This window comes from Abramis brama (assembly GCF_963993115.1).
Source record: "Abramis brama genome assembly, chromosome: 5".
NCBI lineage: Eukaryota > Metazoa > Chordata > Actinopteri > Cypriniformes > Leuciscidae > Abramis > Abramis brama.
Genome location: NC_139967.1, coordinates 27,910,115 through 27,935,569, shown reverse-complemented (window position 1 = coordinate 27,935,569; position 25,455 = coordinate 27,910,115). Strand labels below are relative to the sequence as shown.

Genomic DNA, 25,455 nt, shown 5'->3' with positions numbered 1-25,455 from the left:
TGGAGGAAGTGCTTTTAAAACATCATAACCTGAGCTTAATTAATGTTACTTTTAATGTCAATTATAAGGTCAAAGAAGTAGCAGCGTCAAGCAAATTAAACATACGCTAATGTTCTAATTTTAATGCATGCTGAATGCATAAATAGCAAACATCTGTGATGCGGATATCTGTCAGAAGAAACCAGTCCTGGAAGATTGACTCAAGGACAATCTATCCTCCTCTTTATTATGTCACACATTAAAGACAGCCAGGAGTTCCTTCCTCACCACTTATCTACATTCAGTGACAGGCAATAACAAGGTCAGTGTTTTGATGGAACTTTAATGACAGCCAGTGTACTGGGATTTGAAGACCTGAGTATTCAGTGAATAATATTCTCCATTTTTTATTACCTCAGGGCCAAGACTAACTTTAACAACAGCTCTTGTGTTATAGCACACCGTGTGCTGGCTATGAAAGTGCACTGGGATCATTCAAGGATGACTTGAAAGAATTGGACAGAGAAAAATAAAGGCTAAAAGTACACCTTATGAAGTAACTTTTTCTTCAATGGAGGAATATGTAAAAGAGTGAGTGTTTCACATTTAATTTCTGGCTTCATTTGTGTCTAGGAAGCGTGAAAATGTGGCAGGGTTTCGGTTTTCCGGGATATTCCGGTTTCAATACAAGATCAATCGACAGTATAACGTTCATTTTGTCCATCAGTTTCTTTTACAAACCTGGGCTACAGTGAGGCACTTAAAATGGAAGCAAATGTAGCGAGTCAGTAGGCATTAAAATATCCACTTTTTCGATAGTATAGCCACAAGACAAAGGATTTTAGTGTGAAAATCACTTACTAACCTTTTCTGTGTAAAGTTATATCTAATTTTACAAACTTTGTTGCTCGATAACATAACCCCTAAAAGCCTTAAAACAACAGTAAAAAAAAAAAAAACATCTTTATAAACAATACAAAGTGTTAAAATAATTAACTTAAGTGCATTAATAAAATTACACAACTTCACAGTCACAAAAAAAATTCACGGTAATCAACATCGTGCCACAAATGCTGTGGACTGAGCTTAACTTGTCCTGAACCCGGAATATTATTTTTCAAATTAGTTTGAATTATTTTTATCTCATACCCTCATCAAAGCAAAAATGGCCCTTTTTTTGTTTTGTTTTATAACCTTGAACTGAGAACCAAAGGACTCAATGTCTTTTATGACTAATAAAAGTAGGGCCATCCTAATTTTAGAGGCCATTTAATACGGATTAGAACTCTTAAAGCAATTCTACTGAATGTGACCCTGTGAAAATTAGTAAAAATGTGAAGATTTGGATTTTAAATCTTATCTGTCACTTGGAATTTTATGCTTATGGATCTCCAGTGTGTAGTTAGGATGTGAAATCTGCCGGCACCACACTTGATAAATGCACACTTTTTTTATGGAGCACAGAAAATGATCAGGATCTGTGAAATGATTCTTGGAGTTGGATTATTTTATCAGGGCAAACAGAGAATACTTCAGCATCAGAAAGGTCATTATAATCATGCATGTGACATTTGGCTTTTACATATCCCTTTCTCTCATTTGAAATGCTGCTTGGACATATCTGACCTCATCACATTGTTGTCCTTGTCTGCCCCCACCCCTAAATGAATGTAACCTGGAAGATTAGCCAACTCACACTGTCACGTTGCGGTCTGGGCAGCTGTCTCCGAAGGTGCCCCCTTGCTCCTTGAAGGTGATAAGGTTCCAAACAGCCACCACGGTGTCTTCAGGCACGTTGAAGTGGAACAGCTCCACGCTGGCAAAAGAGCGGTAGGCATTGAGCTTGCGAGGCGTCCGGGTGAAATAGTCAGTTACAAACAGGCAATCTAAGGAATGGAACAAGGAGAGAGTTATTTAGATGAAAGATGGCAATGGGCTGGATGAGGGAGAAGTTGGGTGGGAAGAGGGTTGGAGGAATCAGTCTTAATGCGGTTTGGTTGACCTTCCTTCTAAAAGCCCCACCAGTGATTTAATCAAACTTGCCGTGGGTCATGCGTGCTTTGGCTTTGATTCAAAAACCGAGACTCTATGCAAAATTAATTTCGTTGCTATCCTTCAATACAAGGCCAGAGAGGAAGCAGCAAAATGACATTTGCAATCTGCCTTAATGAGTCGTGGCTTCCTATGGCTCCATCATCAGAGAGCCTAATGGGTTTGTAGATCTCTCTCAAATACTGATAAAAATAGCTACTTTCAAGTATGTTTAGGTTGGAAGACTTTCTATGGCAGGTGGGTATGACCAATGCAAAACTAGGAAAATGCTATTTTATCATAAACTTAATTTTATTTAAATATTCTGTATATGAACTTCCTAGCATAGGCAAATGTTAATACAGGCATCCAAGTAGAAGCCTGTTCAATGTAAAATTAGTTGCAAAAGTCAGGTGACACAACAGGAAGTCAATTGGTGCAACTGCAATGAATGTCTCTATATGAAATAAAAAAAAATTAAAAAACATTATTTAAGCTAAATAAAGCTAAATAAATAATACATTTGAGCAAAGATTGTCTTATTTAATTATTGTTCTCAAATTTTAGTTTTAAGTTAAATATGTTTTACACTTTAAATTATTTTCATGATCATTTTAAAATAATGTAACATGCCACTATCATATCAAGTAAAGAAACATGGGTCACACCTTATATTATTGTGGCAAGCAGGGCGAGGCCGAGATTGATAATGAGCAACACCTGCGCGACGCACAGGTCTCGTATCTCTCACGGAGGAGCGGAAGCATAAAAGGAGGAACGATGACAGTGAAGGACGAGAGAGACCAGGCCTGGACTATTTTATTTCATGTTTGTTTTATTTTATGTGACAGCAGTCATCCGTGAGGGGCTGCTGTCTTTTACTTTTGTTTTGTACTTGTTTGTTTTATTATTAAAGCTGTTAATTATTTGCCGGTTCCCGCCTCCTTCTTCCCATAACATCTAACCTCGTTACAATTATCTTCAATGCATTTTTAATATTTTAATTTAATATTCCCAGTCATTATTAATGTTGTCAGGTGGCACAACTGATAGGTGCAACCATGTAAATTCTTGATTTAAACCAAAAAATATTAGTTTAAAGTGAACAAATGGCTGATATCTACATTGTGAATAGTTATTGTATTGAATGCATTTACTGGTATACTTGTATGCTTATTTAAAATAAATTTAAAAGTAAAATCAGATGCTAAAGATACTAAATACCAATGCAAAAATTATAAGTTATAAACACAAAACAATAATCTGTTAGGCACTGTAGACACTCTAAGGGTTACATTATATATATATATATATATATATATATATATATATATATATATATATATATATATATATATATATATATATCCCTAGTCAGGATTTGTTCATTTAAAACCCCATTTAAATTAAATTACACAATAAAAATAGAATAAATTTGATTCTGAGTAGCTTTAGGTATTTTTAAATTATGAGTAGCATTTTAAAGTAGCTTCCCCACCACCACTGTAATACACTTTCAGAAAAATAATGTAGGGAATTAAAAATAAATGCAGTAGTCACTCTCAATACTTTGTTCAGGTTCAGTCGGGCAACATAGACAGCACAACCTAAATCTCCCTGACTGAGGAGATCTGAAATGCACAAACTCAAAGCTCAGGAGCAGCACTGCAGTGTAAATATCTCTGGAGATTTGAGCTTGTGTGTGACATACAGAGAAAATTAGAAGAAATGCATAAGACAGGCAAGCTGGATGAGCGAAGACAAATGACAGCACCTGTATGTCAGTTCTAGCCGTCTGTTTAATCTCTTTCCCGTCGAACCCTTTGCTTCTGTTATTAACAGACATAACAAATCAACTGCCTTGACACTTTTATTAAGCTGATGGACTCTCAGAGGTATGACGCCAATATGGCCTCTTCATCTGTTAGCTCAGACAGCAGAGCACATCCCACTGATGGGCTTCACGCGCAATCACTTACAGTGCGAATAAAATTACTGAGTGAAATATAGCAGATGGACCCACATCATTTGGTACCGTATGAACTGCAACAATGTCCATCCTGGGCTAAAATTTAACATTTATAACAACTGCCTCACTAGCATCTAAGGTGCAACATTATTCAATGATTGTACAATAAAAATAAAAAAACCCTGAAAATTATACCGAAAATTTAAACTGTAAGTTCAAAATGCATTCACAAGAGAGATTTACTTTCTCAAACAAGCATTTCTGTCAGATAGAAACCATACCGGAGGTCCAGTCAGAAGTGGACAGGCTGATTACCCCTGATGTCAATCAGAAGCAGAGGCAATGTCATGTGGTTTGACTGTTACATGGGCTGATGAATTGCAGATGTGTTAAAATGTATGGCCTCTTGTCTTGACAAACCAAGCCAATGATATCCAGCAGGATACTAGGGTTGAGAAATTACACCTGTACACTGAGGGGTGAATTCAATGAACATCTCAAGTTTAACCAACCACAAACAGCTTAAACAGGTGAAATCTATGCAGTATTGGGCTATGGCTTGTGTATTTATCTTCAAACAGTGTTCTATTCAACACAAGCATTCCTTCTTATAAATTAGAATTAAAGTCACCATGAAATCAAAAGGGACAATTCTCATTTGTTTTTTATGGTATATTGCAGTATTTACTACAAATGATTTATCCATGTACATCACTATTATTTTTTAATCCATAGGCCTCAAAATATTTCATAAAAATAACTTCCCTCCCTCTTGCAGCGACATCTCTTCTCTTCTCTGAAGATGTCTTCACTGGCATGAAGGCGGGATCAACCTGTCACTCACAACAATAGCCAACCACAATGATCCAACGTCCCATTAGTTCCCCATGGACAAAATCACTTGGATATACATCACAATAGGGAAGAAATAACTACCACCACTTCCGTTTAATGCTGACTTTAAAGACTGAGCCTTATAAATAAATAAAAATCAATGCTATTTGCCTGTTGAAATTTACACTGCGTTACTATGCCTCACGGTAACCAGTAAAAAAAAAAAAAAAAAACCCACCCAAACAATAAACACTCTCAACATCATTCCAAGCCTGTTTCTTCTGGGGGAAAAAAAGAATGCTAGTCAATATAATGGAAGTCAATGATAACCAAAAACATTCTTCTAAATATCTTCTGTTATGTGCCACAGAAGATAGAAAGTCACACAGGCTTGGAATGACCTGAGGGTTAGTAAATTATGTCATAATTTTCATTTTTTTAAACCACTGCAAATAAACAACGCTATCAGCAGGCGTGATTCATTTTTAGTGAATTTCCCCTTCAGTATATTAAGGGGAAACAATATTTATCCATTGCAAAATGATTCAGCCTGAGACTAGCATTGCATCAGTTTTAAAGAGGGGTCATCATCATTTGAAACTTAACATTGTTTTGTTTTCATTCATAATAGAGATTTTATTTTCACTGAATACACGTTTATATCAACAGAAACACATTCAGCTTGTAATGCATGAGGAGTGACTAGCATGTGGATGAAAACATGTCATATTCTAATTCTAAGTAATTCTGTCCCTCCAGAATACATCTCGCTCTTGCTGTTCTCACAGAGAACAAATCCTGCTTTAACAACTTTTATTCCTGGCATCTCACTGTTTCTAATCAGTATTAACTATAATGGGGACTAATTAAAAGGAAACAATAAAAAAAGCATGTGTTTTTGGAGAACGGAGAGACTATCGCATGTTTCCGTGTGTCTTTTATCTTTTTGCCACTGCACAGGCCATGATTCGCAATGGACCAGACGAGTAATAAATCACAAACCCTTTTATTACATTTCATGTCAATATTCCCCACACAACAAAGTTTACTGCCGCTCAATACAGGTTCCCGTCTTTCAATCTAAGCTTCAGATTGAGGAGCATTAAAATTAATATCGTTTTTTTCTTGCAGTCACGTTACCTCTCCTGCAGTGATGGGAATCAATAATTAATGATGTCTCTCTCTCACATATGTAGAGACCCATATTCCCCACTGTCATTGTTTCTACACACACAAGGCGCAGAGATATTGAGGTCAGATTGCTTGTACGGCATGTCTGCTCCAAAACACAGGCACACATTCATGAAAAACATTCTGGAGTCTGGAGAATTTGCTTTGTCTAAAATATGAAGGCCTTTCAGCAAAGATCTATACCTTTGTGTCAGAACCTATAGATATGTATACATGCATACCACCTTAGACATGGTTCCAATGGAGCGCGACACATAAGCTGTCCACCATATTGAACAAAGCTGGTCCGTGAACACTCGAGATCAAGTTGACTGCACATTCAGCAATAAGTTAATTACATGTGTGAATATCTATATTCTTTAACAGCTGATTTTAACAGGATTTATAGTTTATTATTTATGTTAGATAATTCTCCATATGGTAAATAAATAATATTGGCTCTATTGGCTCATAGACAGCTCTTATATATATTACTGATCATCAGAAAACCCTACCATAGATATTCAACAAAACATTTACTGAGAAAAGTCTTGATATGAAAATAATTCAAATACATTATTGTGGCAGATAAACACATTGGGGGGAAAACATTTAAAAAAGTTAAAAAAAAAAATATTATAATGTTACTATAAAATATTTATATTAAAATATAAATCAATGTTATTAAACTAAACTCAATCAATCTTGAAAAAAAAAAAAAAGTTTCATGCTCATTCTCAGTCACACCTGGTCTCTCCCTCACAAAACTGAAGGGTATAATCAATTTACCACACCATTCTGAAAACTCCCCGCACATATGCCTACTACAACCATTAGTGTTTCTCCCAGAAGCTCCACTACATGAGTGGAGGTGGTCTCTGCAGACATGAGGGAGGATTTGTGCTAGTATGGAGGGAGCGTGTCCTTGCAGCAGGGGAGTTTTACAGAAAGCTTGTGGAGTTCTCAAAAAATCCTCAAATGCCTTCTTAGGACAAGAACACTGGGAACGAATCCAGAAGAAACCGAGCTGTTAGCAGGCACACACATTCACACATAGACAGGCTACTATATTTGTGCATCTACATCATTCTTCTCGCCAAGGTTATACAGTTTTGGTGCGTTAATTTCCTCCATCTCTTGAGTAGCATATCAAGGCAGAAGCTGTTCCGTCAGTTTTCATCATGCTGGAATGCTGTGATGAAGAGATGACTTGTGACATGTGCATCATAAAATTACCATCGGATCATATCTCCAGAGAGAAAGTCATCCAATCCCCGAATCCGCAGTACTGCCTATGTTGCTTTTAGCAAGAGCACAGAGACTGGATGGGGAGAAAGTGTTTCAAGGGAGCATAAACGATGTGCATGTGTAATGGAGGGCCAAAAGTTGAAAAGCATACAGATACAGAAAGAGAAATATGATTTATGTATGCAAAGAGAAGTATGTAAAGATGTTCTAAGTACAACTGACACATGCCCCTTTTTAGCTACAGCCACATATGGAGTGACTGAAGTCAGAGCTATTTTACAGCAGAGTGGATACATTATTGTGGTGAACTGCGAAAAACATTAATTTGCAAATCAGTTCTCAATTTGTTTCAATTCGTGGCCATGATGGTCGAGTCAGTAAGATTTTTGATTTAGTGAAAAATTATTTTATTCAGCAAGGAGGCATTAAACTGGTCCAAAGTAACATTAATAACATTTATAATGCCACAAAAGAACTATATTTCAAATAAATGCTGTTATTTCTATTCATCAAAGAATCCTGAACCTATACAGTATATATTATGGCTTCCACCAAAACATTAATTGTTTTCAACATTGATAATAATATGGAATATTTCTTGAGCTGCAAATCAGCATATCAGAATGATTTCTGAAGGATCATGTGACTGTTTTGAAACAGTCCACTATTAGCAGGTGCATTGATAGGCATAACAGGTGAGGGTATTGTGATTGAGTGTAAAAGGAGCATGTCAGTATTTGCAAGCAAGGTGAGTCATGGCTCATCACTTTGTACCAAATATCATGAGAGAATTGTCAAACAAAAATCACATTTCTAATGCAAGATTGCAAAAAACAAAAAAAGGTCTTTCTCCATCTACCATACATAATACTGTAAAAAGATTCAGGGATTCCAGAGAAATCTCAGTATATGTAAGGCAAGGCAGGAAACCTCAGTTGTATGTATGTGACCTTTGAGCCCTCAGATGGCATTGCATGTGAAACCATCATGCTACTTTGTTAAATATATCCACATTGCAGTCTGCCGCTACATCAAAAAATGCAACTTGAATCTCTGTTACGCAAGGAGAAAGCTATACAACTGTTCTATGCCGAGTGCTGCGGTCAGATGAGTCCACGTTTCAGCAAAAACGACATTGAGTTCTCGGCGACATTATCAGCGAAAGGTACAAAAGCAAACAACTGTCATGATATAGAAGTGTATCAGTGCAAAAGGCATGGGTGACTCATATATGTGTGAAGGTGCCATTGATGGGTATGCGTTTATTGGGATTACAGAGACATTTAATGGCATAAATATCTTGATCTTGATCTTCCCAAGAACATCTTTCATGGGAAGCAAGACAATGCAAGGCTTCATTCTGCATGTGCTACATGTGGTTTCATAGACACTCTAGTCTACACCGTAGAAGGGATGTGCTTAACTGTCCTGCCTGCAGTCCAGATCTGTCTCTTATTGAAAACGTATGGCCCATCAAGAAAAGGAGAATCAGACAACGACGACCATGGACTGTTGAGCAGCTGTATTTTATCAGGGGAGATTGGGCAAAAAAAATCCACTTGCAAAACTGCAATTAGTAGTTGCCTCAACTTTTTTGGAGTGTGTTGCAGCCATCAAAATCAATGAAAAAATGAAGAATTTTTTTTTAGTTTTTTACAAAATACAATTTTGTGCAGTGAAAACATTCTTGATTTTATTGCATTTTACAAAATGTCCCAACGTTTCTGCATTTGTAAATCAGAAACGGTTGATCAAAATATTGAATATTTACCATAGTGTGTACAGGAATTGCCTTACAATAACCAACTCAACATGCAGCACATGAAGATAAATGAAGACCTCAATGATTCTAGATAAAATATAGAATGTTTTGACAGAAGCCACAAACTCTGCAGCTCCCTGTGCAGTTCAAGCATGTTGCCAAAAAATAACACCAGCACTAACCACCAGCAAAATTGCTCTTGCTTCAGGCTTTAGGTAATCAGATTTATAAATTGCATCAAACAAATATGCACATTTGTGGGTAGCAAGCTGGCATCCTTCAAGCAATGTCTGCATCTCCCAGACTAAGCTCTCAAGGCAGGTTGACCTGGTAGATGCTCTTCTCGGAGTTCGATTTACGTTCTCTCCGTTCATCTCCCACATCCGTGCCCAAATCCACGGATTACAACCTTCAAAGAGATGCTCACAGAGACACTCTAAGCAAAGCCTGGTGTAATCTGCTCTGGCAACATCATTACCTAGGCCGCTAGTATTTCAGCACATCCCGGAGGGGGGGTAGTTAAGAAAATACCACAAGCTTAGGCCTCAAAACTCTGCCTGTGTGAAATCGCCCTACTTGAAATGTTTTAATAGCTGTGAATTAGCACCCCCATACATCATGATGACACATTGTTGCTATTTTAGCCCGTGGTTGGACATAAAGGAGATATTTCAAGACACTGATCAAAAGAAGACGGCCGCAGGCCACCAATGTGAGAGATCAATTTTAAGTGCCAGTTCTTGACCTGGCAGAAACAGTGAGACACTTGCTCTGCTCCAAAGCTGCCAACAGAGGCTGAATTTTAAGACATCAGAGCTCAAAATGTTTTATCCAAATTCTAAAGCAGCATGTATCCTTCGTGCAGAATGCTACACCATAATTCACTGTGAGAAGATCAGTAAAACTATCCAATGTGGCAGACGAAAAGAAAGAAATGTTGATAACAAATATACTTACAATTCATTCGATGCTGTAAAGTATCTACAAAAAAACGATATGGAAATTTTGGACTTACAGTTTTTCTCGATTGCTTAAACACATTTCTTGAAACTATGCCTCGTATTCTCAAAACTGTAAACACAAATCCATAACGTCTCACCCAATTCCCCAAACATCCTATTTTCAGGTCAAAATGAAGCTCTACACTCAAAACCATTCACTCTTGCTGAAAAACCAAACTTTGCCCTCAGACAAGACACACAAGCCCTCAAAATCACACACACTACAACATAGTCTTAAACACTGCTGCAATAAATTCAAAACAACATTTCCAAAACTGGTAAGTTATGTTGCTTGTGGTCCCCCCCCCCCTCACAAACCTTTTCACATGATGAACACAAAAGACACAACCAATGGATACATTGGCAGATGTTTATTCATTCATGTACACAGTACAATGCAAAAAAAAAAAAAAAACTCTTTTTTTCCCTTTTTTTCTCTCCTCTAATTTTTTATTTATTTTTATATTTACTTACTGTAAGATGTGTGTGACCATCATATGACAGTAAAAGAGCACACACAAACCTTATTCTAATATGGAATTGTATTGGAATGATAAAGAGTGTTGGTCGTGACAGGAGGGTCTCCACTCAAGGATAGAATATGATGAACACGTCTTAGAATGTTCCACATATGGTTGAAATACCATCATTTGCCTAGAAAGATAACATTCTGGAGTCAGGACTATAAAGGATGAAGGATGCCCTCCCTTCACTGTCACACTCTGCAGCCACTCTGTGTGACTGTACGACTGCTGGCCTTTTCTTGCAAGAAAATACACCTCATCAAAGGCTATTGGAAATGTTTGTTTTTATTCAGTGATAGAATTTTGTTTGCCACCACACCTCCCTGAAGGTTCTCGAGGCGACGGTAAAGCGACTCAAATTTGTCCTTACTCATAGCCCAGCCTCCCTCATAAACATACCATTGATAAAGACATGGGCAACAAGAGTGGCTTGAATTTCATCTGAGACTGCTTGTCTTCTTGCCCTTGCCCTTGCCCTTGCCCTTGCCCTTGCCCTTGCCCTTGCCCTTGCCCTTCCTCCTCCTCCTCCTCCTCCTCCTCCTCTTCCTCCTCTTCCTCCTCTTCCTCCTCCTCCTTATCCCTCCTCGATCTCTTCCTTCATGTCTTTCTGGATCCATTGTTCCAAAACTCAATAAACTGATTTGGGCCCTTTTATATATCTATTGAAGGTTCTGATTGATGTGTGTTCAATTTTGACTCTTAGTGTTTCCACCTGGGTAATAGTGTGCTAACTGAGCTGAAGCTGTGCTGACTTGAGTGAACAATATTGAATGCTAGTGCTTTATACATGACAACATGGTGTAGGCAATGAGAAATGAAGGGATTTGTGTGTAGAGTTTTGCAGTGACAGTTCAACAAATCTGACTCATGTGTCAAAACAGGGAACAGTGTTTATAGTTTAGTGAAATGGGTGTGCTTTTTGATAAATGGCATTATGGTTTTGAAATTTTAGTTCAAAAGCCTGGTTATAGTGTTTAAGCAATCGAGAAAAACTGTAATATAAATATTTATATTTTGAAGCCAGTAATTAATATATTGGCTAATATTAGATGATATCTACATTTTGAGACTGATCACAATAAATAATATGTGCTTCAATTGGAACCAGGCATCAGATTTAGTGAAAAACTAATTTTAAATGTATTAAAAAGAATCTTGCAGGTGTAAACATACATAAGGGGTTGGAATCTTTTGGTACCTCGCAATTTGATTCAAATGTCGATATGATATATGCATAGATTTTTGTTTTAGTTTACTGTTTTGTGTTACTTTTCCTATTTGACTACAATAGACAATTTAGTAGGTCTAGAATGAAAAAAAAATCTCACTGAATTAATTGTAAACCCTGAAATTTAAGAAATTTTATTTTAATCAACCCAATTTTATACAACAAACGCCATTTAAGCAGACTGCAATCATTACGCACATGACTCTGGCTTCTGTAATAAAGCAAGGCAGGCCTAAAACAAAAAGAAAAACTTTTGCAAATATAAAACTAGTAAATAAAATGAAAATAATAGAGCTGTCAAATCTATTAATTGTGATTAATCACATCTAACAAAAAGGTTTATTTGTGTACATACTGTCATACTGTGTGTGTGTGTGTGTGTGTGTGTGTGTGTGTGTGTGTGTGTGTGTGTGTGTGTGTGTGTGTGTGTGTGTGTGTGTGTGTGTGTGTGTGTGTGTGTGTGTGTGTGTATGTGTGTGTGTGTGCGCAGTCAAAAGAAAAAGCCTGCTGGGATATAATGCACGTTTCTCTCAGGAAAAAATTAGTCAATAATAAATTGTCAGACTCAGGTCACCTACATGATCAATGTCATGATTTGACATCTGCTAAAAAAGGTAGCAGATGTCAAATAGGAGGCTATCATGTTGAAGACCGGCATGCACTTTCAAAAGTGCGCAGACTCTCGTTAAAGGCCAAATGAGAGTATGTGCCAGAGAGAACACAAGGTGAGAGAGAGCAGTGAAAGCCATCCCATAAGCATCAGTCACATTGCCCTTGGTGAACCCTGATCATGCAGTCCTGATACTTTGCACCTCGACAGCAATTTTCGACTTGCTATATAACCTCCTTGTTAAAGTAAATGGAAAGTGCTTTTTTATAAAATCTTGGGAATTGCCAGTGCAGCCCAGGGTTTCGGTAATGTGCCGCCCTGAGACTGACAACTCATTCTACCTGCATAAAACACAGTCTGTCTGTGCACACCATTGCTGTCTGCTCCATAATTAATGGCAGCGAGCAGAGTGCAGTTCTTTTCTCCTTCCACGCATGTTTCTGGGTCTCTATGCCTGATAAAAGCGCAGACTGCTGCCTTGGAGCTCTTTACCACGGCTCTGTCACTTGCCCTTTACATTCAGCCTGACATAACAACATTCAGCCGAGGTTCCACATGCAGCGATGACTGATCCAGACTGACATGAAAGGATGTGTTTCCAGCCCAGAGCTTGAATACTGGAGCGTCGTCAAGATGGTTGAAAGTCACGAGGTATTGCAGCAGCGTTTGCAAGATAATGCAATACGCATCGCGAGTTTTAATTGAGTTTCATACAGCATTACTTTTGCCAACTGTTAGGCAGGAGAAGTTGTTGTTAGAGATACATTTGCACAAAGACTTTTAAGAAGAAAAAAAAAGCATTAAGATAAACAGAGTCAAATTAAACAACACAATGCACAAGCTACACTATCGTTCAAAGCTTTGGGGTAGGTAAGATTTTTTAAATGTTTTTAAAAGAAATCTCTTATGCTCACCAAGGCTGCATTTATTTATATGCAGTAATATTGTGAAATATTATTACAATTTTAAATAACTGTTTGCTCTAATAGTTAATACATTTTAAAATGTGATTTATTCCTGTGTAAAGCTGAATTTCCAGCATCATTACTCTTCAGTCTTCAGTGTCACATGTTCCTTCAGAAATCATTCTAATATGCTGATTTGCTGCTCAAGAAACATTTCTTATTAATGTTTGTGGAAACCATGCTACATTTTATCAGGATTCTTTGATGAATAGAAAGTTCAAAAGAACAGCATTTGTTTGAAATAGAAATCTTTTGTGGCATAAATGTCTTTACTGTCACTCTTGATTAATTAAATGCATCATTGCTGTATATATATATATATATATATATATATATATATATATATATATATATATATTTAAATTATACCAACTTTCGAATGGTACTTAAACACAAACTTTAAAAAAAAAAAAAACTTAACAAAAAAAAAAAAAATAACTTTTGCTATGATCAACAGAAAATCAACAGAAACAACAATTTAGTGAAAGTCATTGTGAAACTACATTCACAACCCATTTCACCTCTGTATAATGTGACGAGGATATCCAAATTAAACCGTACATTCAAGGAGGAAAATAAATGTAATTTAGCAAGTTCATTCATTTTGATGAAAGATTACAAATGTTTTCTTCTTCAGAATAACAAGCACTGATGAATTATGCACAGCAGCAAGTACTAAGCAAATAGGGTGGATTTTGATTTCATGTTGAAATTAAGGACTACTTTAAGAAGAATTACACAAAAGATTCTGCAAACAAACACAGTTCAGCAGCCACACAATATGTACCGACAAAATACTTAAATCCTTCACTCAACAGGGTCTAATTTCTCTGCATTTGACCCCTGTTGTATTTCTATCAATCACCCGCCTCAGCTGTCACCGGTCAGTGGAGCACAGAAGTGGATAAATGCAATCAGGGCTAATGAGTCTCATATCGCTCATCTATGCAGTGCTGTGGAGTGGATCAGCAGTGGCTGTAAACACCAGGCTTGGCTCGAGCAAGGGCAAACAAACAGGCCTGCCAAACTCTCTCTGTCTCCGTCTTTGTCTCTCTCTCTCTCTCTCTCTTAATACTTATCTCAGCACTCATCAAGCTAAGACCTCAGAAAGGAAAAACAAATCCTACTATCAACATACAATGGAGAAAAAAATGGACACTGCTAATAAGGTGTGTGATGAGGAAAAGAATATGCGTACACCCTGAAAAGACATGCTGTTCTTTATTATGTCAATATGACAAATTTTAGGGCCCCTTGAGAAGGAACATATCAGGGACGTAAACAAGACTTATTTGGGGCAATTTAAAGTTTAAGGTTTTAAAACCAAATTTAAGACTTTAAAAGACATTTTTTAAGACATGCACCAAAAAGATAATACTGTCCCTACAAAACAAACCCAAACAATCTCAAAACAAATCATGTAACAGCATTTAAACAGGCTGCATCATCATGCAATTGCAAAAACAGTAAATCAATTTCAATACATATATTGAATAAAAGATGTCTTATGTTCTAATATATCAATACATTCGAAGTGTAGGTTGATCGATATTATCATACCAAGCAAAATCCGATTTCCAATGTGATTAATTAAAGTCAATAAAAAAATGATTGTGCCGATACAAGTAAAACTTTTGTAATCTATTCAGCCTATTAAATATGCAACTGAATAGCTACATTATATACTTTCACATGCCAAAATAATGTAATGTAACACACAGAACGCGTTTTTGCTGTTAAAAACATGAGACGCAGATCAGTGGAACGAAAAAAGCATTTAAAAAACAAGTTGAACTTGTTTTAACTTGAGCGCCACATTTTTAGAACAGTGTGTCAAGCACGAGGCGTTGTTAAAGACACGAGCGCAAAACGCACAAACATATCCTTCTAGCGCATGTTTACAAAGAAAAACAATGGAAAAGCTGTGCAGTGGAATAAAATGTGTTCTGTGTGAACGGTCAGAAATAAATTTTACATGTGATTAATTTAGTTTATTAATTGGCATATAATTTATTTAATTAAAACACACACACTTACACATACACAAACCTTTATAAAACATGACTTTGCTCAAGATTAGATGTGTAAAGTCTAATACCGTCCCCTGAGACTGGGTTGCCTGTAAACTTTTATCACAAGGTCGTCCTCTTAAAACAAAAGAGACTCCTAATTACATTTCTATGCTCTCTGAATTGATTAATCACCTAAAATTAGCTTCTTAGCATCTGGGTGAAGTGTGATATAACTAACCGCTGTTAACAACTCTTCAGCCATTATTTCCTTAATGTATCAATGACTCCTCTGGCTTAACGCGCAGTGGTTTCATTGATCCAAACTGAACAATGTGTGCTTGTAAGAAAAAGAAGAAAAATAACAGAATAGATACATTTGAGAGATTAGTATGAATTTAAGCAGTATGATCATCCATTTCACATCCTTTCAGAGACCCATGAATTAAAAAAAAAAAAAAGATTCTGGAGAGGTAAAAAAAAACAAAAAAAAACAGCTCGTAATTAAAGTTCTTTTCATGGTCACAGCAAATCTCAGAGATAATGTCATGTGTGAATAGCAGCCTATTTAATTGTTCATTATTATGCAGTCTTTTAAGGTTAAGGCAAATGAAAAGAGGCCAAGGATGGTTAGCAAGACCTTGAATTGAAGACTGCACATGGTTTGTCAAAAGACAAACGTCTTTTCTTTTTCTTGCATTTGCCTCGCTCTGTCTCTCATTCTCTCTCTCCAGTGTGTTTCCACAGCCTGTCCTCGATAAACCCAGACACTTGCCTGCAAGAGCAAATGTGACATGCCCAGCTTCACACACTAACCTTGAAAAGGCAACTGGTCCCTGTAACTTGGGATTACCATAACCTCTCTGTGCAGAAACCCATGGGACGAGTGAATACAATAGGGACGGAGCCTAACCATTGCAGTTTGTTTGTGTCTTACAGGGTGGCAGAAGGGGGTCAGCAGGATACGAAGATCTTCTAGAAGGTAAAAATGGCACTATTCCAAAGGGCATCACCACATGTCAAAATGACAAATGTCACATGTTGAATAAGGGAGCAACCCTGGTGGGCTAACACTCTTGCACGACACTTACACGCACACAACTTCCAGTCTTAAAGGGCATGACAGGTCTAATAGAGGAGAAACGTGTCGTACTCTGAAAGGAACAACATATAATGCTTTGTATTTCTGTTGAAAGACTATTCTGTTTAAATCAGACTATATAGTTGGTATGTATTCCTACAATACAGTTTAAAAGTTAATCTTTTTAATCTTTTTAAATTGATCAAAAGTGACAGCAAAGACATTTATGTTACAATGGATTTATATTTCAAATAAATGCTGTTCTTTTGAATTTTCCATTCATCAAAGAATCCTGAAAAAAAATGCATCATGGTTTCCACAAAAACGTTAAGCAGCACAACTGTTTTCAACACTGATAAAGAAATGTTTCTTAAGCAGCAAATCAGCATATTAGAATGAATATGATAATCAGAAACAGTTTTGAACAGTAGTGTATTTCAAAAAATACCATGATTTTTTTTTTTTTGTAATATTAAGGTACTTTTAATCAGTTATTCATGAATGCCATAAAATTACACTTTCAAATAATTTATTCCAACAGCAGTTATTTTTCATAAGTTGCATGCGTTTTTGAATTGATACATTTTGTGATATGTGAGCCTCTATTAGTCATATTTTTGGTCTCGACGTCATAAAACTGATGATGCTACAGCACAATAAAAATACCTGCTCTGCACTGAACAGAGCAATAACATTTAAAAACGCCTTTACATTACAGCTACGTGCTGACGACTATTAGCGCAGTAACATTTGCTTGTCTGGTAGTAAATGGATCATTACTAATGTGCTACTTATTAGCTCACCCCAAAAATAGTGCAGCGCTCACTCAGAGCGTATAATTATGGCGCAGCAGTGTTATAGGATAGATTGATATTTGTGGAGGCAGTTAATGTTTAGCCTTCTGACTGAGCACCCATCTGCCAAACCTAAATTAATATGGCCTCAATGTACAAGTGAAAATCTTTCATTTTAAAAACAATGCATGGTAAGTTTGCACTCAATTTTTGTTATTTGGCTTTAGATAATACGTTATACTGTACAGTATGTACTTCTGATAAAAGCAGTTTTCTTTGTTAATTACAACCCATGTAAATGTCAAATTAAAAGTTCACATTTCAACTGTAGAAATCAAGTCTCAAGTCCGACATAAAAAACAGGACACAGTCTTCATAACTGACCTGCATCCAAAGTAAATGCAGCTTTTAAAATCGTCACCTTCCTAAAATAATTGCCCAAGTCATTTTTTTTTTTCAGGTTTCTCAGAAAACACAAAAAACTGAAAAATAACTTCAGAGGTTGAGTAGATTTTCGTTCTTCTTTATGCAGCTGCCATCTTGAAAAGCTCACACTCTTGACATAGGCCATTTACGCAAAAAAACAACAAACATTTTTGGCAATTATTTTAGGAAGGTGACAAAATGTAATGCATCAATGAAACAGCACTCAGACTTGGAGTGGCCATTCAGAGCATCTGAATCTGCAGAGGAACTGAAATCACATACCATGTAGTACCCTTCATGCACTTGATTTAAAGAAAACCAAGCAAATACCTTAGTCTGGTAAATGTGGGCACATGTATCTGAGTTTGTGCTGGTTTGCTACATGTTGAATGGTTATCTGCATGCCTTGTATAAGTTACAATGACATAATCATTAATCACAATTGTGCCAGCCATAATCATTTGCAAACAGCATTTACTTCCAGGTCGCAAAACATATGCACTATTGTATTACGTTTGAAATGCCAATAAGGCTTAGTGTAAATGAGAATCTAATGAGTGACCCTATATGATTTGTGCTCGTACATGTTCTTGAATTAAACTGGTAAGTCTCGGGTATTGATGATGCTTCCTGCATGAGAGCTCTTCTCATCTCCTGATATTGATCAATGTGATCATGCATTTTTAACAGTCTCCTATTGATTTGTGGAGATGGGCACTGTACACCTGTTTAATCTTCAAATGAATCTGTCAATATACATACCCAGCAAAAAAATAAATAAAAATAAAATAAATTACAAGTGAGACAAGTAATAAAAGTAATAAAAATGTGGTTTTGTAAATAAACAGATTTTTTTGTTTATTACTGTTTCATTCTACACATTTGAGCCTTTAGAATAGATTAAAAAAAGGTCAAACCTGTCCAGACTTGGTGGTGTAGAAAAAAAAAAAAATCACTGTAGTTTAACTTTTAGTGGTCTAAGACGCATTGCATAAAATAAGACTCAGTGCTGTCTCTGTGCTGGGTCTCTTCTGTAATATGTTGCTATGGTTTAATATATCCTTATGCAACACAGGCATATCTGCTTTTATGGACAAGAAACCAAACGGACTGTCCTTCTCTATATGGTTACTAAGTGGTGAGTGCTTCCTCCATTTGGTGGGGAAATAGTCCATGGCCATTCAATTATCAACAAATATCCTGAAATGGATGGTGGAATTGACTTCTTTAAAAAAAGCAATTGATTTTTTTGCACCACTGCTAGACACCCGAATTGGAAACTTTCAGGATGGATTGCTTGACCCAAATAAAACGTAGTATACTATATCAAACCCTAAACAGACCAGATGTTGTCTAGAGACAGAAATTCTCTAGTGCTGGTACATGTATTTTTATTTCATATAAAAGTCAGCTGTCTAGTCAGATGTTAGTCTGACTAATAAAACCAAAAGAGACTATAAATATAATTGGTAATTAGTGAAACCACACAAATTGTCATAAGCAAAGAATAAAGAACTATTTCTACCTGATCCGATTTGTCTAAAAAATATTTTTGTTGGTGCACACTATTGTATTTAGGTCGATTCAGTCAGGTTGAATAGTTTTAACTTTAACTTACTCGGGTTATTTAACAAAAAAACATTTGAAACATTTTATTCTTTTAGTTTATGAAATGTGTTTATTCCACATGACAATGAGTCAGGTGTGCTTTATTTACTGCCATAAAAGGCCATGTCTAAGTGTGCATATGAGATAACATCCATTGATTGCTTGGCTATGCTGTTCTTAGAACTCCTATTCAAATGAGATTATAAGTGCATGTGACTGTCGCTGAGAGTTGGAGGTCACTGAACTGAGCAGGCTCAGGAAAGAGTGAATGAAGCTCTATCTTTATGAGGCTGGCCAAGGTGATAAACAGGCCATGATATGAAGGGGGAGGGTGGTTTGATAAACTGGACCATTCCTGTTATTGCACTGCTTGCAGAGCCCAGCCAAGGGCTTTGACCTGAGAACGACCATCAGTCTCACTCCATCTCTCCTTCAAATCGATATTCACCTTCATGAGGATTTATGACTGTGGTTGCGGCTTGCTATAATAACAGTCAAACATGAAGACACACCAAGCCAGTATGTTGTGTTGTGGTTTTGTTATTGATGAGCAAAATGTCTAAGAATAAAGAGATTGCATGTGGCTGACCTTATCTAGCATCACTTCATGAAAGGTAAGCATCATGTCCTGTTTCTGTTTCTTATTATGAACTGTTAATATTTTGTAAATTGCATTGTAATTATTTTGTCGAATTTGCCTGAACATCATACAACATCTAAACAAACTCATTGTTTTTGAACGAACTGGTTGAATGACTGATTCAATGGCTCACTCATAAAGACAGTAGGTGTGTTTGGCTTGAAGCTGCGCTGCACAGACTGATTTGTGTCCGTATGCTTTCGAATCACTCTTGTGGTACTTTGATGTCATAGACCGATCAGACTGCACTTCAAGTCGAACACACCTAGTGAATTGTTTTGTTCCTACAGTATATGAATCAGTGTTTGAATGAATTAGTTGAGCAAATGATTCAATGACTCATATATAAACACAGTTACACATTTAATTTTTGATTGATAAGTGTTTTTGAACGAATCGGTTCAATGAATGATTCAATTACCTATTCATAAGGACAGACAATTGTTTTGTTCCTATATTAATCAGTATTTGAATGAATTAGTTGAGCAAATGATTCAATGACTCATACATGAACACAGTAATACATTTCATTTTTGATTGATAAGTGTTGTTGAATGAATCGGTTCAATGAATGATTCAATTGCCTATTCATAAAGACAGCCAATTGTTTTGTTCCTATGAATAATGTGTTTGAATCGAATCTGATTAATGATTTAATAATGCTTAGACCCATGCCCTATCAGTAATGTTCAGTATAACTATTAAATAAAGTTGTTTTTCATTATCTCACTGAACATAGCCTATTCATCACATTAAGGAACTGTTTACCCAAAATTGAAAATTGTCATCCCCCTGAATTCAAATTTGAATAATGCATATTGAAATTACACTAATGAGATTTGAGAGTGACTACTGAGTATATTGTTGTTGTTTTGTTTTTCATTTTTGGAGCTTGACAGTGCCTTCATTTGTGTTCAGGGGAAGAAAAGTAAGAATTTATACAGGTTTGGCACAATGGTTGGTAAATAATGTTAGAATTTCTTTTTTGGGTGAGCCATTCCTTTAAAATCATGACAGTAATGCAGCAAGGCCTTTGAATAATGTGCCAATAAACTCTTGATTTGAAAACCTGAGGTTATATTTTCTACAAAGAAGTATAAAGAGAGTCTGTTTCCATTTAAACTCCTCGATCATGCAAATATCGCCTCCACACTGTGATATCTTTCGCTTAGTGCATACTCTATCTTACTGAAATTATAGAACTAAGCTGCTTAAAATAGAGTCCAATGTGAATATGTTTACAGGGCATATTAATTCACAAGGGGATTTTTGCATGCCAGAGGTAAATTGTGAATATCTTTAAGCTTATCATAAAATGTTTTGTCAGGTAACAAAAATGCGATTCATGTGGGACCATCTAATTGAAGTGGTTTTAGTCATCCTGAATATACTTTAAAATAATTTAATATAACTGAAACAAGACACTATAGGTTACACCAATGAAAATATTTTTAAAGATCACATCAGATCAGGTAGAAAATATTTCCTTAACACCACCTTATTTTGACTTTTTTTCAATGTGTAAAAGAAGGGAAGCGACAGATCAGTAATTATTTCTCACTGCTTCCAAAAAAAAAAGTTCTCTTTTTGAGGATAAACAAACCACAAACAAGCAAGTAGAGCTCACACTGAGTGCAGGGATGAATCAAGTCGAGTTGAGAGTTTCAAACTAGGTCAGAGAGCACACATGGATTTAGCAAAACTAGAAGAAAGAACAGTAGGGGGAACAGTGGGACCTGGATGAAAGTCCACGTGCCATCCCTGGTCAGGCAGTGCAAATGCTCCTGTTATGCAGAGAAGCCAGAATAGCTACTTTACATCATTTCCACCATGGCACGAGCTTGTCTCATATTCCAGGCATGCACCTGTGTTTTCCCTGAGAGACAATGACCTTCCCAACACATGTAGCAGCCCTTGTCCTTTGAGGAAATCTTGTTCCCATTTCCCCAGAAACACTCGCTACACTTGGGGAAGATACAGCGTTGTTCCCCTGCAGCCTTCTGATTGGACAACCCGAGGCCACCACCTGGCTCTCCGTACTGATAGAAACTCTGCCGGGTAAGCATGTTTCGGTGTGTACATTGCATAAAGCCCCATAAATCAGCGCTACCTTTGCCATTTGAATTATTCAGACTGTTCTATTAAATGTGAAGGCATCAACAGTGTTTGCGCTCATTATAAAATGACAACAAAAACTGACAAAAACTGACTCTCTCTGGGACCGCGTCCTAGAGAAAACTAAATCGAATAAATAAATAATCAAAATAAATAAATAAGCATAAATTGAGGGGGGGGAATAACTATGTAAAACGAAAGAACAAAGAGTTGTTTGTGACTGCCAGGAGAATTTCCATAGCATATGCAAATTCATAAGACGCTGCATGTGAAAAGTTATCATTAATAATGACCAGGATGAACAGTTGAGAGTTACTTGCTGCAAGTGACAAGTGAAGTTTTAAAGTAGTTGAGACGATAAGCCTGCAGCATCTGAATTCTTTATCTGGGTTTGTTGACAACGTGTTTAGAGAGAGTTTTATTTATTTATTTATTTTAAAGCACAAGAACACCCATGGCAGTGAGCAAAAACTCACTTTGTATTTGTTCAGCAACTATACTCTGTTTTTGGTTCTGACTTCAAGCTTCAAAGATTATCTTTAAATGAGGATAAAACTGCATCCTTATCTTATTTTGAGCCAGATGAGTCACTAAAATGCAACTTCTGCTTGCCAATTAAAATCAAAGATTCATCATATTAAAACATACAAGAACATTACATATTACAGTTAAATTACAGCAGTAAAGTTTTTTTTTTTTACTTGCACATGCAGTACAATATGAGTAAATCACTCACATATGCGGCCAAATTTCACACTGGGTGACTAAAAATGTATTTAATTAACCAATGGCTAGTAAATTGTACAATTTCAGTCACCTGAGAACTGAGAACGCCCTCTGTCACTTTCTCTCACACAGAAAGCCGTGTCCGACAGCACGCGAATACTGAATTGAGATCTCTTTCACGTCTTCTTGCACTTGAACGGACAATTTGACACAAAATTATGTCAAAATGCCAGAGTATCCTAGTAAACATCGGTTATGTCTTAAGTGAAAGTAAACAGTCGAGAATGAAAACGAATAAAGTGACAGCAGCAGCTGTTAATAAAACAACAAAAGACTCACTCAATGCTCTCGACTTAACTTTTGTAACTTTAATAAGGATTCAGATTTAATTTATATAGTGAAGACTATGCAGTGTTATTTTACATTTGATTATTACATTTCCGATTCTAACTAGTGTTAGATTTACTTGAAAAACCTGAAAAGCACTGTTTATTTAATTTGTATCTTTGTTCTATTGTGTTTATTTGTACTATTGCTTGTAGTTTGATTATTTGTTCTTATTTTATTACAGACTCTTTACCTGTTATCTTTTATTATATTTATGTAGATTTTACTTCAAAAGTTTCAAAAGATGACAAGGAAGTCTTTGTAACTTCTTTGGTGTGTAAAACACAATCATTTATGTAATGTAAAACAAATCAGATTGTACTGTAAGTCAGTGTAGTAAGAAAACATATGCCAGGAAAATAAAAATTTTGAGGCGATGCTTGGCACCCACGCAGTTGGTGTGCCTTCATCATTGTTCAGTTAGCAGGCCTTACATAGCAACTTGAAGTCTCTGCATCTCAACTTCACATTTCTCAAAGCCAAAACATAAGGAGGAACGATCCGTGCTTTTGTGTTGCATGGCAACCTGCTTAGAACTGATGTAGTTAAATATGGCCAGGGTTAAAAAAGGGAAAGAAAGGGATTGAGCGAAAGGGAAAGATAAGGGCACAGGAAAACATTGAGTTGTCGACAAGTTGGAAAAGTGCTTTTTCTTGATATATCTATATAAGATTTCTAGTCAAATCCTTTGTAGAGGCAAGAAAAAGAGTCATGATTTTAAAGAGGTCAGATTCATATTTTCAAGTAACCACATCTACCTCACATTACCTGTAATGTTTTGACAGGAGCCTGCAGGGTTTTTTTTGTTTTGTTTTTTTACTAGCAAGCCAATTGCAGCTACAGTATATGTGCAATTCAATGAAAGACACTGTCTTTTTAACTGACTTTAAAACCTATTTTCAAAAAATATACTTAACCCAAGCCAGCTGTTCTTATAAGTAATCAAAACCGGATGGAAAATAATTGTTAATATACCGGTAGTCAGTTTTTCTTAGCACGCAGGGATAGAATACTGTACATGATGTGTTTAAAGTGAAGGTGAGGACATATTGAGTTGTACTTATGGCAGGACATCTTTTAAGACCTTAAATGCACAGATCAGCACAGGATGGTATTTTATGCTTAATGGCAGAGGGATTCATTAAGACACATCTTTGCAAAGGGGACGCAGAGAGCACATGTCGATAAGTACTCTCAAAGCTGGTGTAAAACCAAGGGTAAATTTGATTTACCATTTATGACCGGCGTTAACCCAGTGCTCTGTAAATAAACTTTATGGCATAGTTGGTTTTAATACTCCAGCTGTGCATCTTAAAACGTGGACTGCAATCATCAGAAAGTGGGAGAAAGAAGGCTTTTTACCTGCGTTTGACTTTTCAGACTGGCCAATGACTGAAAAGTGATTTCGGATGAGTGGTAAGTGTACAAGCCAATCACATGTGCTCAATTTCCTCCAACATCTCTTATTTACAGAAAAGTGTCCCAATGTGTCCCAAAGTGTTCCCAATGTGATCTCATTGGCAATCATCGGCATTCATCTGTAAAGTACATACACTATCGTTCAAAAGTTTGGGGCTAGTAAGACTTTTTTGCTACGTTTTATGTCTCTTATGCTCACCAAGCTGCATATATGATCAAAGAGACAATACAGTAATAGTGTGAACTATTATTATAATTTATTATTATTTAATTATTATTAATATGTGTTTTAAACACTATTCCTCATCAGTATACAACCAAAACCTTTTGTTGTGTTCTCACCCTTTTTCAAATGACTGCTGAACCATGCAGTTCGATGCAGATCAGTTTATACAGTTATAACATCTCATCTGAAATGTAAGAGAGGTATAACATAAAGAATTACTACTGTGAAATGCCCTGCACAAGTCGTGCTTGCGAAGGAGGTTCAGGTTGATCACCTTGTTCTTATTGAATGTCATTATCGGACTCGGGCTCGAACTGATATGGCTAAATTGACGGCATAGTTAGCATAGTTACAACGCCTCAGGAAGCCTCCGGAGATACTCATTCTAAGCGGTAAACCAATCAGCGCTTTTTGGAAGGCGGTTTTTAAAGAAACCAAAAGTTTTAAAAAAACAGAGCTTTCAGACATATGGTGAAAACAGGTGCTGCAACAACGTAAATTATAAGAAAAATAGTTTTTGAACATTAAATGATGTAAACATATGGACATCTAGTAAACCACATAAACAAAAATATGAAATTGGAAATGAGCATAATAGGGGCCCTTTAAAACAACTGTTTTATATACAAGTAATTTATACCTGTGATGGCAAAGCTTAATTTTCAGTCTTTAGTATCTTCAATATCTTACTGACTAGTGTATT

At 36.3% G+C, this 25,455-nt stretch overlaps 1 protein-coding gene across 1 annotated transcript in view; it reads right to left on the bottom strand.

Annotated features, from left to right (window-relative positions):
- Window positions 1–25,455, bottom strand: part of tmem8b (transmembrane protein 8B) — a 136,169-nt gene that overhangs the window by 94,747 nt on the left and 15,967 nt on the right. The window contains exon 2 of the mRNA XM_084114135.1: window positions 1,676–1,865. Coding sequence (XP_083970261.1) covers window positions 1,676–1,865 — 190 coding nt within the window. The remainder of the gene's footprint in view (window positions 1–1,675; window positions 1,866–25,455) is intronic.